General features: G+C 38.6%; 1 protein-coding gene across 1 annotated transcript in view; it reads right to left on the bottom strand.

Annotated features, from left to right (window-relative positions):
- Positions 1-13,978, bottom strand: part of LOC126482134 (zygotic DNA replication licensing factor mcm3) — a 106,489-nt gene that overhangs the window by 13,618 nt on the left and 78,893 nt on the right. The window contains exons 10-13 of the mRNA XM_050106114.1: positions 4,441-4,589; positions 2,443-2,598; positions 1,594-1,744; positions 1,367-1,507 (exon numbers count right to left, since the gene is read on the bottom strand). Of these exons, the coding sequence (XP_049962071.1) occupies positions 1,367-1,507; positions 1,594-1,744; positions 2,443-2,598; positions 4,441-4,589 (597 nt within the window). The remainder of the gene's footprint in view (positions 1-1,366; positions 1,508-1,593; positions 1,745-2,442; positions 2,599-4,440; positions 4,590-13,978) is intronic.

Genomic DNA, 13,978 nt, shown 5'->3' with positions numbered 1-13,978 from the left:
GCTGTTGTTTGACACTTTGTACAGTTACTTATTCCCAATGTAATCTGTGCGAATCCACATTTGCCTAAATAAACCACTAGTCACTTTCATCTTGATGCTTCTTCTTTTTAAGAAAAAAATCTAATGTAGTATGTTCTTTTAGCTAGTACATTCTCTTGTCTGCAGACAACAATAGGTTTGTTATGACACTTTAATATCAAATTCCACATACGGATCAGTTTTTCTCAGTTTCTTTGCTAACCTGGAAGTCCAATTCTGTGTGACAAAAGCTGTGAAGTTTTTGCAAAGATGGTATTACCTTGTGTTGTTCACAAAATTACGGAAGTTTATTTAGTACCACATTAGATATACCACCAATGAAATATTTCCTGTCAATGTTTAATTACTGTGTGGTAACTTTAAAAGCAAGTTTGATGGGGCCTTCCATGAAGGTATTTTTGGTGATCACTTTTTGCACTCAAACTGTGAAGTAACAATGCACTCTACTCTCAGTTGGAACGTTACTGTACTCAGTGAGATGATTAAGTTAGTTCTCGCCATTTCATGTAACCAGTTCACCATGCTGAGTAATTTAAATTATGGCCCTCTTGAGGTATGAATACAGAGTTTCTTTCAAAAAATGCTTCTATGGCTGAACACAAAACATTGTATTTGTACAACTTCTGCTTCGACTTATACTGATATTTACCAGCAGTTGGTGGCAACCACAGTTAACTAAAAAATAAAATCAGTACACTAAAATTAAATACCATAAATAGTATACAAAAAATAAATATTTGTAAAACGTGGTATAGTTCTAATAATTTTATTTTTTTAGATCCCCACTAACACTGCTGACTTCTAGTGAGAAGTTTCGAACAAGATGCCAAGTTGAACATCTAACAATGCAAAGTCCAGGATAGAATAACAACAAAATGTAAAATTAAATACCGCTCACCATATAGAGGAAGCTTAGAGTTGCACACGGGCACAACGAAAAATGATGATAAAAATATTTCAGCTTTCAGAAAAAGTCATTCTTTGGAATTAGAAAACTGACACACATTCAGAAAATGAATGACTTCTACTCTAGTTTTTCTCAGATTGCTGGCAATATTTATCAATAAAGATTAGGAAAGCGTTTCTGCAGAAAAAATCACGAGTATTTCTAATCTAGTTTCTCTCAGACTGCTCATAGTATTTAGCAATAACAATTAGCAAAGCACTTCTGCAGAAAAAAAGAATGAGTATTAGAAATTACTATGGGATACTTTTATTTTGATTGAGTGGAGGGTGGGATGAGGGGGGCTGCAGTATCATGCAACAGAGATGAGAAGTACAAAATCCAAACAGAAGACTTACTTCAAAATTTGGACCTGGGTATTACCTTCTTAAAATATGCAAACTGCACTAACTCAATGGCTGCTTGAGCATCTTCAACGTCCACTGTTCGTGAGAGCCGGGCCTTTGCATGAGCTGTTGAAAGACGTATTAAAGTTTCTAATGTACGAGCTGTCACAGGTTGTGTCTGAAACAAATTCACATATTAACCTAGTGAAAATAAAAATACATGCTGAAATTTATACACAGAATTGGAAATTAAAAAACACTTACTCGGGCAACATCATTTTCTACACTGTCCTGAGAGCGAAGCTTTGAATATTCCTCACAGATTACATTTGAAGCCTCTTCTGTTAGGGTAGGCTTCATCATCTTTGCAATATGTATATATTTACGCATAAATTTCACACTAATAATTTTGTCCCTGTTCAAAGAAAATCAAGTGTACTTTAATAGTTATTACTGAGAAGTTCTGGTGATTATTCATTGTCTAAACAAAAGAACCATGTGCAATTTGCAGTGAATTTTGTTAATGAACTGATGTAGATACTACATTATAACCCAAAACTTTTCCTTAAGAACGTGTTCAGTTAGCACTGCCATGCTTAAGTATATGAACAGAATTTTTGTGTGTTACCAGTCCTTTTAGCATTACTCACTCAAAATAATTAAACAAATAACTGCCAATTGATTTGCCACGTTTGTAACACCAGTTCCCACTTGATCTCCAAAGTTAAGTGACATTGGGACTGGCTAGTACTTGGATGGCTGAGTGTTTGGGGGAAAACCGAGTGCCATTAGTTTTCAGGGCATGCAAGTTGCCAAAGTGGTGTCCAACTGACAGATTTGCACCAGGCCATAATGTCCCATGACATTGATTATTTTTTTATTAAACAACTTAAAAATAAGATGAAGTGAATCGCACCAAAGAATAAAGAATAGAGTTTAATGACATGTTCAACAGAGCATAACTACTTCTGCTTAAACAACGAACATACGTGTGTGTGTGTGTGTGTGTGTGTGTGTGTGTGTGTGTGTGTGTGTGAAAGGGGGGAGTACATTATATGATGTTAGAATTCAAAAGAATATCCTAATATAATAATAATAACTAAATTTAATTACTTTCGTGATCTTGTGTTTCCATGTAGAAGTGCATCATATTTTTCATAGATTGGTGCATTACTATCATCCTCCTCTTCCACATCTGGATTGTTGGTAGCAAGTAAGTCAGCTGCTGAACCCATTGGCAACACCGCCCCATCCTGTTCTCCTGGGTTCCTACACATTTTGAGATTTATGATATTATTCCAACATGTACTCAACACAGCACAAATGAACTAGTAAAGTTTTTAATCGAGAGAAGTTTTTTTAAAAAAAAAAGGGTCACATCCACTACCATGGAATTCTAACAGCATATGGAAGGTCTAAAATTAATAAGTTAAAATTGCCTCTTCATGACAAAGTTTAAGGACATAAATATTATTTTCCACAACTCCATATGCAGTTATGATGAGAATGAGGAATGGAAAAGCACAATAACAAAGACACAAAATACACTACCCTACAAAGAAATAAACTATGCCTGTTACACCTATATCCAGTAACAGGAAAAAACCGTTTTATTTTGTGGTCAAATTTGGCATTATTTTTGCTAATTCAGTGTTATTTTTTGCCTAGTTTCATGTTTTTTCTTGTCATGTTAGTCTTTTTGGCAAATTAGCTATTTTTTGCTGAAGTCAGTGTTGTTTCTGCCAAATCCAGAATAATTTTTTTGGCTAAATTCAATAACTTTTTCCCCAACATGAGTTTTTTTACTCAATCCAGTGCACTTTTTTTTTTTTTTGCATATTCAGTGCTTTTTTGCCACATTTGGTGTTATTTGTTTCCCATGTTAGGTTTTATTTTTTACCAGATTCGATGGTTTTGTCAAATTCTGTGTTAGGTTCTGCCAGGCAGACTGTCACCACAGATTGTCACGGACAGATTAGTGGAAGCTGGGTTGAGATCTTTACTTACTGTGTGGCCTTCGCTGCTGACGACATACTAAAGACAAGGACTTGCACGATTTGAGCACGACATAATTGGAACAGTAAGTGGTGTTCTGTGATGGGGCCTAATTTTTGTTTGTAGATGTCAGTGTTGCTTATGCCTCTGTAGAGGACTGCTGACTAGTCACGCTAAGTAGCGATTCTTGAGATAAGTAGCAATTCTCTATACCCTACATGACCAACTCTTGGAATCATCACATGCAGAGCTTTCAGATATGAGAACAAAACTGATTGGGTAATTGTTACAATGAAGCCGAGTGCTTGTCAGGATGTGGCAAGACTGGTAAACCCTGTTGCTGTACCCTTCATGAACAGCGTACAAGACAGCATGTTCCAGCAGGATAATGCAACATCCTCCACAATGCTGTTAATGCCACAATCAACCTGAGGAATGTATGAATGTATCCCTGCCTAGTCACCTGATTTAACATCCAAATGTCACAACTGGGATGTAATGGCAAGAGACACCTGCTTTCATACCAGCCTCATCAGCAATCTTAATGAACTGACATAGCAAACGTTTCAGACACAAGAAGAAATTCGTCAAGATGACATTTGGAGGCAATTTACTTCCATGTCGCAACAAACGTGGGAGTGTTCTCGTGCTTCACACTGATGATAGTGGTCATTAGTTCTGAATGGAATGAAAGTTTGATCATTTAATGGTAGTTACACGACGAGCATCTTCACAAAATTTGATAAATATTGGACTGGTGATTCATGGTGCTTATGTACAATTAACAAAGTACTATGGTGTCCACACAATTATGTATCATCTGAGCAGTTTCATATAGTTCCACAAATTGTACAAATGGCAGCCAGCACATTGAGTAAGTATTTGTGGAAAAGAGAGCCCCAAGTCATAAATTGGTGTTAGTCGGGAATAAAGTAACAAATCGGTTAATGCAAATTGTAAGAGGGAAAAACCAGTAAATATTTATGCCAGGTCAAATATTTACACACAATTAGTTTCCTCATATGTATTGTAAACGTGCATATACAAGATCGTTAGTGACTAACTGAAACTTTGCATCTCTTACTTTAACTATTTCTTTTTGTTTTGTTTAGTTACCTGTATCTGTGCATGCGTACTACATGATCAGATATCCTGTTGTCCTGCTCTCCATCCACAAGATCAAGCATTACAAATAGCAAGTCAAAACGTGAAAGAAGAGAATCTTGAAGACCAATATTCTCCATTGGAGTTTTGTACTGGTCATACTGCAACAGAAATTACAAAAAAATATGAAACTAACAAACTGCAATTTTATCTCAAATGTACTACACCACGGAATTCAAGTTCCACTGTATAACTATTCAAATTAGTTTCTTTTTTATACACTATGATGAACTGGTTTGAAGCCCATGGTGACAAAAAGAAATGTTTTATTTTTATCATCAGTGGCCATTCACAGTTTTAATTTATTTATTTAGTGTACAATGATTATTGGAAAAATAATTCTCAATGTCAATCAAGTATTTATTACGACATCTTTAGTAAGTAATTTTATATTAAACCACACAAACAAAAGGAGATATAAATGAAATTATTGCAGTATTCAAGTAAATGAAATTGTATTGTTGGAAACTGACATTCTGAGTCCACAGTTGTGTTCAAAGTACAAGTTGATCTCTGAAAAGAAGGACAACCAGCCAATGCTCATAATGGTATTCATTTGCATAAATAGTGCCATTACTGGTTTTGAACCAACAGGTTTACCTTAAGATGGCACTTTGTGTTTAATTTGTTGTCGTTTATATTAGTAGTTGGTAGTTTTCTCCCTTTTTTGTGAAAGTTCCTTGGGATGGTAAGTGCCCAACAGAAGAAAAATAAAATAAACGAGATAAGGTGCATTAAACTGCACCCGTATGTAATAACAAATAAAAACAATGTACACTAATCTCAAAGACAACCGAGCTTTAGGTCGCTTACGTTGAAATTCCTGCATCATTATGCTGCAAAGTTGACTGCTAGTGTACATAACATAGTGAAAAATACATAACACACTTTTTTGTATTAAAATATGCACACAGTGTAAGGCACCACACAGAGATAAATGTTTTTGTCACGTGGAAGATGACGTACAAAGATAGCAATATCATATCTAAAACAGTCCAAAGAATTTCTCAATAAGAAATGTTGATATTTACACTGACATGTCAGCAAAATATGTACAATGTATAAACATTTCATTACATGTAGTCTACAATGAATGAGACATGATTACAATTAAAATAAACAAAGAAACCAGGAAATGTTATGGAAATACACATTACGTAAATTTATGGCACACAAAATGAAAGAAAATAATTATGAAACAATTGTGCATAAAAATTGTTCGTCAACATGATATTAAAATGTGATTACTAACTGAAAGTTTACATTAATGCAGCTATTGTGTTCATGTATGACTAAGCAGGCTGTTGTATTTTTGTGTAGAGTTTCATCTTGAGCTGGCTGTGTTGTGTTGCATTAGCCAATGCAGGCTTTCTACAAAAATTGCATTTGCCTGCTTTCCAGTTTGAAACATAAACACTACTCCCGATGTCAAAAACAAACACACACACACACACACACACACACACACACAAATGTGAACTACTACACTAAAATGTAACGCCTGCTTAGACATACATTAATACAAAAGTTGAAATAATGTAAACTTTCAAATGACTATAATATGTTAATGTAATGGCCACCACCATAACATTTATTTATGTACAATTATTTATCATTTATTTTGTTTCCTTTGAATACCGTCAATATTTACGTAATATCTTTTTGTAACTTCTAACAAACTGGTTTCATTATGTGCTTATTTTAATCGTAATCAGCACTCATCTATTATAATCTGGATGTAATGGAACTACAATAGATTGTAAATTTTCTGCTGTCACATTGGCGAGCATACCAGTAAACCCCCAATTCTATGAAGAGTTGAACTCCCATGTATGTTGATTACTTTACAAAATATGATCTAATGTGTTGGATGTCAAGCACATCAGCAAGAAGTAGTTCAGGAAAAGTGTGAAACTGTGCTAAAAATAGGTCGGAAGTTCAGGAATTCGCACTCCATTTTAAGCAAACGCAAATTGCTCACCCACGTTGCATATCCCAGTTAGTTGTTCAAAGAACTTTTGTCGCCTTTGTTTATTGAATTTTATTCACCTTTATACGTGCAGCAAGCCACTGGCAGAACGAGTGTGGAGCTGTTTCATAGCTGCAGACTCAATCGACAGTGTATCTTCTTCTGTAATAACTGAAATGTCATTCTAGAAAAAAAAAAAAACTACTACTACTAAATGACATCCACATCTTCTTAAGATATTATCTATTGTATCTTGTACCCTTTTAGGAGTTAATGAGTGCCGATTTCATTACTGTCACGACCTTCTTAATTCCACAGCCCGCAGTGCATTTCTGAACCGGGACAGAAGCGGCATGGGGTAATTACCCAATTAGCAGGTGCTGAAACATGCAGAAGTACTGCCCTTGTTGCCCTGTCTTGCATATATACTGTGTCCGTGCAAACTAAGGCACATGCACAAAAGAAAAAAATTCTGCCAAGTTTACGAATCAAAACTGACTGTTTAGCTAACGGAAAAACACTTGCCAAGGCTATGAGCGTCATTTGTCGATTAGAAGAAGACTTGGGCCTACACACACACACACACACACACACACACACACACACACCTCTAACTTTACCCAAAGTGATATGTCACACCACAGCATCTCAATGTTTATGACATATCTCCTGAACTATGTGTCATACAATGATGTAATTTTGCAGGTACATTCAATGGGATACGTTGACACATCTGTGTACTGTGTTGTGAATAGACTTGGTAGTAAGTTAGTAATAAGTTAAAGTGTCATGTTTGATGGTGAAGTTTTACTGCATGATCAGGGAAAATATAGCAAGCCAAACTTTTTTCCTTTCATCCTTTTGTGGGATGTCTCTGCAAGAAAAGTTTTGTTAAGGTTGGAAACTATGTGTAAAGTTTGTTGGAAGTTGCTAATTGCTTTCATTTTTACATCTGTACTTTACAAACCACTGTGAGGTGCATAGCAGAGGGTATAGCCCATTGTACCAGTTATTATGGTTTCTTCCTGTTCCATGCACGTAAGGAGCTGGGAAGAATAATTGTTTGAATGCCTTTACACATGCAGTAATTATTCTAATCTTATCCTCACAATCCCGATGTGAGCGATATGTAGGGCATTGTATAGGTCCTCAAATACTGTATGAATAAATTTCAGATATTTATGCTCATGACAAACACACTTCCAAATTGTAATACTTGTCTTGTTGTGTTACATGTTCAATATTAGATTATACCTTTTAATGAGCAGATTATGACAGAATTTAAAATGTTTAAATTCGATCAATAAACACAGGACGTATTAAAAATCACATTTTTGTTGCCCCTGTAAGATATTAGTTCAGCAACATGCAAATGTACCAGGTTCTGGGAGAGTCAGTCAGTAATACAGATAGCATAACATCTGAATGAGAAAAAAGAAAGAGAGAGAGAGAGAGAGAGAGAGAGAGAGAGAGAGAGAGAGAGAGAGAGAGAGAGTGTGTGTGTGTGTGTGTGTGTGTGTGTGTGTCACTACATGTATATTCATAAATAAAAAATGTGCTTTATGTATTTTTTGGTCACCAAGTGGCAGTAGGATACACACATAAAATAAGGTCATAATTAGGCAAGCTTTCAGAGCCAGTGGCTCCCTCTTCAGGCAAAAGGGTTGAAGGGGAAGAAATACGTGCGAAGGACGAGAACTGGAGAGGTCTACGAAAAGTGGTAGATTTTGAGAAAGTCACACAGAACCAGGGGTCACAAGAGACTTACCTGACAGGATGGAAGCAAAGACTCAGGACAAGATTTGAAAACCTGAGAAGGTGGAAGACACAGTAAAATGCAAGGCAGAGATTATGGCTTAAACATCAAGTACAAGTTAATAAAGAGTGAAAAGCTTAGTGCATTATATGTAACAAAGGTGGGAGGGAGGGCGGCGATGGCAAAAAATAGACAGGTTAGAAAATGAAAGATGTAGAAAACTAAAACAGAGTGAAGAAAGGAGTAGTTACTGCGAAGAAACACTGATATGGAAAAAATTAACATAAACTAAGGCCAGGTGGGTGGCAAGAACCAAGGACATTAGCACTAGTTTCCATCTGCGGAGTTCTGAGAAACTCTTGTCTAGGGAAAGAATCCAAATGGCGCATGTGGTGAAACAGGCACAGAGGTCACGACTGTCATGTTGTAGAGCATGCTATGCAAGAGGATGCTGCGTTTTGCCAGTATACACCCTCTGCCTATGTTCAGCCATCCTAACTGATAATTTGGTGGTATTCATGCCAATATAAAAGGTCAAACAGTGTTAACATAAAAGCTGGTATATGGCACGTGTCATTTCACAGGTGGCTCTCCCCTTGATAGTATATGTTTTACCAGTTACAGGGCTGGTCTAGTTGGCAGTTGGAGGAGGATGCATAGCGCAAGTCTTGCAACGGGGCAGTTACAGGGGTAGGAGCCATATGGTAGGGAGATGGGTGCAGGGGAGTATAGGGTCTGACAAGAATACTGCGGAAAATAAGAGGGCGGCAAAAAGCTATTCTAGGTGTGGTAGGCAAAATCTCAGACTGAATGGATCTCATTTCAGGCCACGATTTTTGGAGGGATCAGCAGTACCGCAATTGGATGTGACGGCCTGGGAAACCTGTTTTTGAAGTAGGCTGGAGGCTGAGTTGAGAATGGTAGTGTATTGCTGCAAAGAGTTTGCATCTGAACAAATACATTTGCCTTGAATGGCAAAGCTATATGGGAGGGAATGACTGACATGGAAAGGATGGCAACTGTCCAAATGTAAGTACTGTATGTTATGAGGTTTAATGTGGACAGAAGTGTGTAGCTGGCGTTTGTTGAGGATGAGATCAATATTAAGAAAAGTGGCACATGATTCAGAATACGACCATGTTAAATATAATTGAGAGATGGTATTCAGAGATTGCAGGAATTTTGAAAGGCAGCCTCACTCTGAGTCCATATGGTAAAGATGTCATCAAGTCTCCCCTGACCCAGAGTTCTTGGCGACTTTCCCAGAATCTACATATTTCCCTAGATCTATCCAGTCCTTTTCCTTCACCCCCCTTCCTTCCACTTCAACCCTTCCGTCTGAAGGTGAAGCCACTGGCCCCAAAACCTTGCCTAATTATAACCGCCTTTTATTTGTGTGTTCTGCCACCATTTGGTGAGTAGATTTTTCATCTATCCAATTACATTATTTTGTCAAAAATTGATTGATTTCGCTTTTATATATGTTTTAGCTATTCTGTAAACACAACAGTCAACAGTATAACATGAAGACGTGGTAATTTTGATGTAAGTAACCAAAAAAAAAGTGTTTTACTGTGAAGAGTTTTTTTTACATTATTTTCATTCGTTATTATGTACAGTTACAGTTAAGTAGGCCATTTCTCTTAACTTCTTTTGCTGTAGGGTACCATCACCCCTAGAAACTTTCAGCACAAGGGAAGAAACAGCCAACCACTAATGTAAACAACAGCAAATGTAACATAAATTGGAACAGGCATCAGCAGATGAATCTGTTGGTTCAAAACTGCTTTTGGCAGTATTTGTGTAAATAAATAACATTAGTAACAGTGGCTGTTGCTGATTTCAAGAATCAATTTTCAAAATGTGAACATGTCTTTTATAATGGCAATCAATCCATTCCGAGACAATACATTAAGATATTTCCTGTGCGAGATGCATGTGTCCTCAGTAATTCAAGCTCTAGAATCGACAACTGCTCGGGTGGGAGAACTGTACTCCATATTGAGATGTGGGGAACCCAAAATAACCAGGATTTTTGTTATTTTGAATGTTTACTGAACTCTACATTCACAGTACTTTAGCCCCCTTCAAATTACTGTTCATATGCATTAATATGCTTGTCTCAATGTTTTTGCCACTGCTGAAACATTCTGGAACTCTTCCGGCAGGATACTTTTAAAGCCAAGAACATGTTTTTTTTAATATGTCATCCACGTCACTGAATCTCATTCCTTTCAAACTTTGCTTCATCCATTGAAACAGAAAATAGTCACACAGAGCCAGATTGGGTGAGTAAGGTGTATGAAGCACAGGCACCATGTTGTTTCTGCCATGGACTGTCGGATCATCAGAGCTGAGTGGGGTGGAGCATTGTCATGATGGAGCAAATCAGTTCCCATTTCTCCAAAGTTCTGGCCTCCTTTGTTGCACACACTTGTGTAATCTTCTTAACACATCCAGACAAAAATATTGGTTGACTGCTTGCCTTGGAGGAATGAACTCCCTGTGCAAAATGCCACTGCCGTAATACGAGGGTTGTCCAGAAAGTAAGTTCCGATCGGTCGCAAAATGGAAACCACTGGGAAAATCCGGTAAAGCTTTGCTCAGATGTGTTGGGCAGTTTCTCTAATATTCCTGTCGATCGTGTCACGTCTTTTCAATTTTGAGTGAACAGTGAGCACGTAAAGATGCGTACGGAATAGCGTCTCCCACCCAGTATGTGGCCTGGTTAGAGATTTCGCCTGTGTCATGCAGCCCACACAACATCCCTTCTCATGCCAATTCTTGCCCGCACACTGCAGGGGCAATGAAGACGCTCCTGCAGCATTTCCAATGAGAAGTGTTTGATCACCCACAATACAGTCCGTAATTGGCTCCCCCTGAGTCTCATCTCTGCTCACAAGAACCGCTGGCTATGAAGACAAAATTTTTCCACAGATGAGCTGCAGACCAGTGCAGATAACTGGCAGAAAACACATGCGTCTGCTTTCTATGACGAGGATAGGAAAGCTGATACAACACTAAGACAAAACTTGAAGTTGGAGTGGCAACTATATAGAGAAGTCGGTGGAAGGTGTACCTAGCTGTTGCAAATAAAACTGTTTCTGGTTTTCACTGTGGTTTCCATTTCGCAACCTATCGGAACTTATTTCTTGGACTACCCTCATAATAGCAGTAGTAGTAGTAGTGAAAGCAGAGAGAGCTTCACTACAAGTTAACGCAGCCAAAACCTCTCAGACAAATAGAAGCTAAACGATGTCAAAGTTAGCGTAAGGAGGGCTATGCGTGAAGCATTCAGTGAATTCGAAAGTAAACTTCTATGTACCGACTTGACAGAAAATCCTAGGAAGTTCTGGTCTTACGTTAAATCAGCAAGTGGCTCGAAACAGCATATCCAGACACTCTGGGATTATGATGATGGCATTGAAACAGAGGATGACACACATAAAGCTGAAATACTAAACACCTTTTTCCAAAGCTGTTTCATAGAGGAAGACCGCACTGCAGTTCCTTCTCTAAATCCTCGCACAAACGAAAAAATGGCTGACATCGAAATAAGTATCCAAGGAATAGAAAAGCAACTGAAATCACTCAGAGGAAAGTCCACTGGACCTGACGGGATACCAATTCGATTCTACACAGAGTACGTGGAAGAACTTGTCCCCCTTCTAACAGCCATGTACCACAAGTCTCGACATGTTTTTTGCTCGCTTATCATGTCATTTCTGGAAACCCAGAATTTACTCTGTAGGAATCATCGTGTGAGACCCAACTCGCTTTATTTGTTCATGAGACCCAGAAAATATTAGATACAGGCTCCCAGGTAGATGCCATTTTCCTTGACTTCCGGAAGGCGTTCGATAGTTCTGCACAGTCGCTTGATAAACAAAGTTAAGAGCCTACGCAATGTCAGGCCAGCTGTGTGGCTGGATTGATGTGCTTTCTTGGACCATTGTGATGTTTGAGTTTTCCATTGGATTGGTGCTTGCTTTGATTCTGGATCATATCCATAGCAACGATTTTCATCCCCAGTCACAATTCTTTTAAGATCATTTGGATTGTTCTGCACTTCAGTCTTCAAACCACGGCAAAAATTTGTGTGGTGTTCTCTTTAGTCATCTCTGAGCAAGCAAGGAAACAATTTTGCAGACATCTGACTCATGTGCAAATCTTCGTTTAAAATTCCATGGCTCTCTCCATGACACTCATTTCCTTAGAAATTTGGTCAATGGTCCTTTGACGATCTTCATCAATTGAACCTTTGATTAAGGCAATGTTTACACCATTTCTTCCTGTCAAAGGATGACTGGGGTTTGGCATGTCTACAGATGACACACTGCCATATGTGAAAAGAGAAAACTACTTGTAGACCAGCGATTTCCCCAATGTATCATCATTAAAGCCTTGCCAAAGCATCCCAATAGTCTCAGCTGCAGTTTTCTCTAACAGAAAACGAAATTTCACACAGAAGTTTTGCTCTTTCGTGTTGGCGTTATCATTAATCACCGAAGGCTTGAAACAGGAATGCAAACAACAGAACACAACAAACATATCAGTTAACTCTGACTGACACTAGCTTACTCAGTGATGTGGGAGACCCCAAACTAACACTTCCTAGTAGCACAATGCTTAACTATAAAGTGTGCATACGTGTGCAACAGTTCAATTCCAGTTCTCTTCGGACGCCCCCTAGTACATTCACTTGTGACAAAAGAATCAGCAACAGCAAATAAACTGTCAACCCGAGCTGTCATTAACAATGGGTAAGGAATACACAGTGATGGGGAACGGAGCACAGTAAATGCAGCAATCAAACAATGGGGAGTCTTCCATGGAATAACAGCAACATGGAACACACACACACACACACACACACACACACACACACACACACACCCTGGGGCTGTTTGTTGGACAAAAGGTGTGTGTGTGTGTAGTGCTTGCGAGGAAGCAGGTATGGGAATGGAAGGGTGGATGACAGGGACTAGCTGAAATTACGACTGGGGGGTTACAGAAGTGAAGGATATGTTTTAGGGAGAGTACCCACCCGTACAATTCAGAAAAGCTGGTGTTGGTACGAAGAAACCACATGGTGCAAGCTGTGAAGCAGTCAGTTAAGCAAATTACGTTGTGCAGCACATTCAGCAACTGCGTATTCCAGCTTTTTTTTTTGTTATAGTTTGGCAGTGACCATTCATGTGGACAGACAGCTTGTTAATTGTCATGTCCATGTAGAAAGCAGCACAGGCATCTCCTAAGCCATCAAAGACAGGGCTATCTGTGAATGTAGCCATGTGTCGGACAAACTAAGCCTCAACCATTTGACCGCTTTCTACATTGGCATGGTAACAAGCTGTCTGTCCACATGAATAGCCACTGACAAATAGTGGCCAAGAGACACCTGTATCATCCAATTACTGGACATGCTGCCCAACACGATGTGCCTCACTTCAATGGCTGCTTCACACCCTTCACCATCTGGATTCTTTCTACAACAAGGGCTTTTCTGAATGGTACAGGTGGGAACTCTCCCTACAACAACACATCCCTTGTTCCTGTAATCCCCCTAGCCTTAACTTCTGCTAGTCCCTTTCTTCCACTCACATATCCCCTTCCCTGTTCCCACTCAGACTACACATTTTTTCTGTCCCACCAGCAATCCCATTGGTTTTTTTCCCTTCTCTACTTTTCTTCTGCCCCCCCCCCCCCCCCCCAAGCACTGCATGTAGAAGCTCTATTCAATCCCCACGAGCAGCACACCATCT

The sequence above is a fragment of the Schistocerca serialis genome, chromosome 1 (genome assembly GCF_023864345.2).
Source record: "Schistocerca serialis cubense isolate TAMUIC-IGC-003099 chromosome 1, iqSchSeri2.2, whole genome shotgun sequence".
In the NCBI taxonomy this organism is placed as follows: Eukaryota; Metazoa; Arthropoda; class Insecta; order Orthoptera; family Acrididae; genus Schistocerca; species Schistocerca serialis.
The sequence above is the reverse complement of the archived record's forward strand: the minus strand, read 5'-3'. Positions and strand labels throughout refer to the sequence as shown.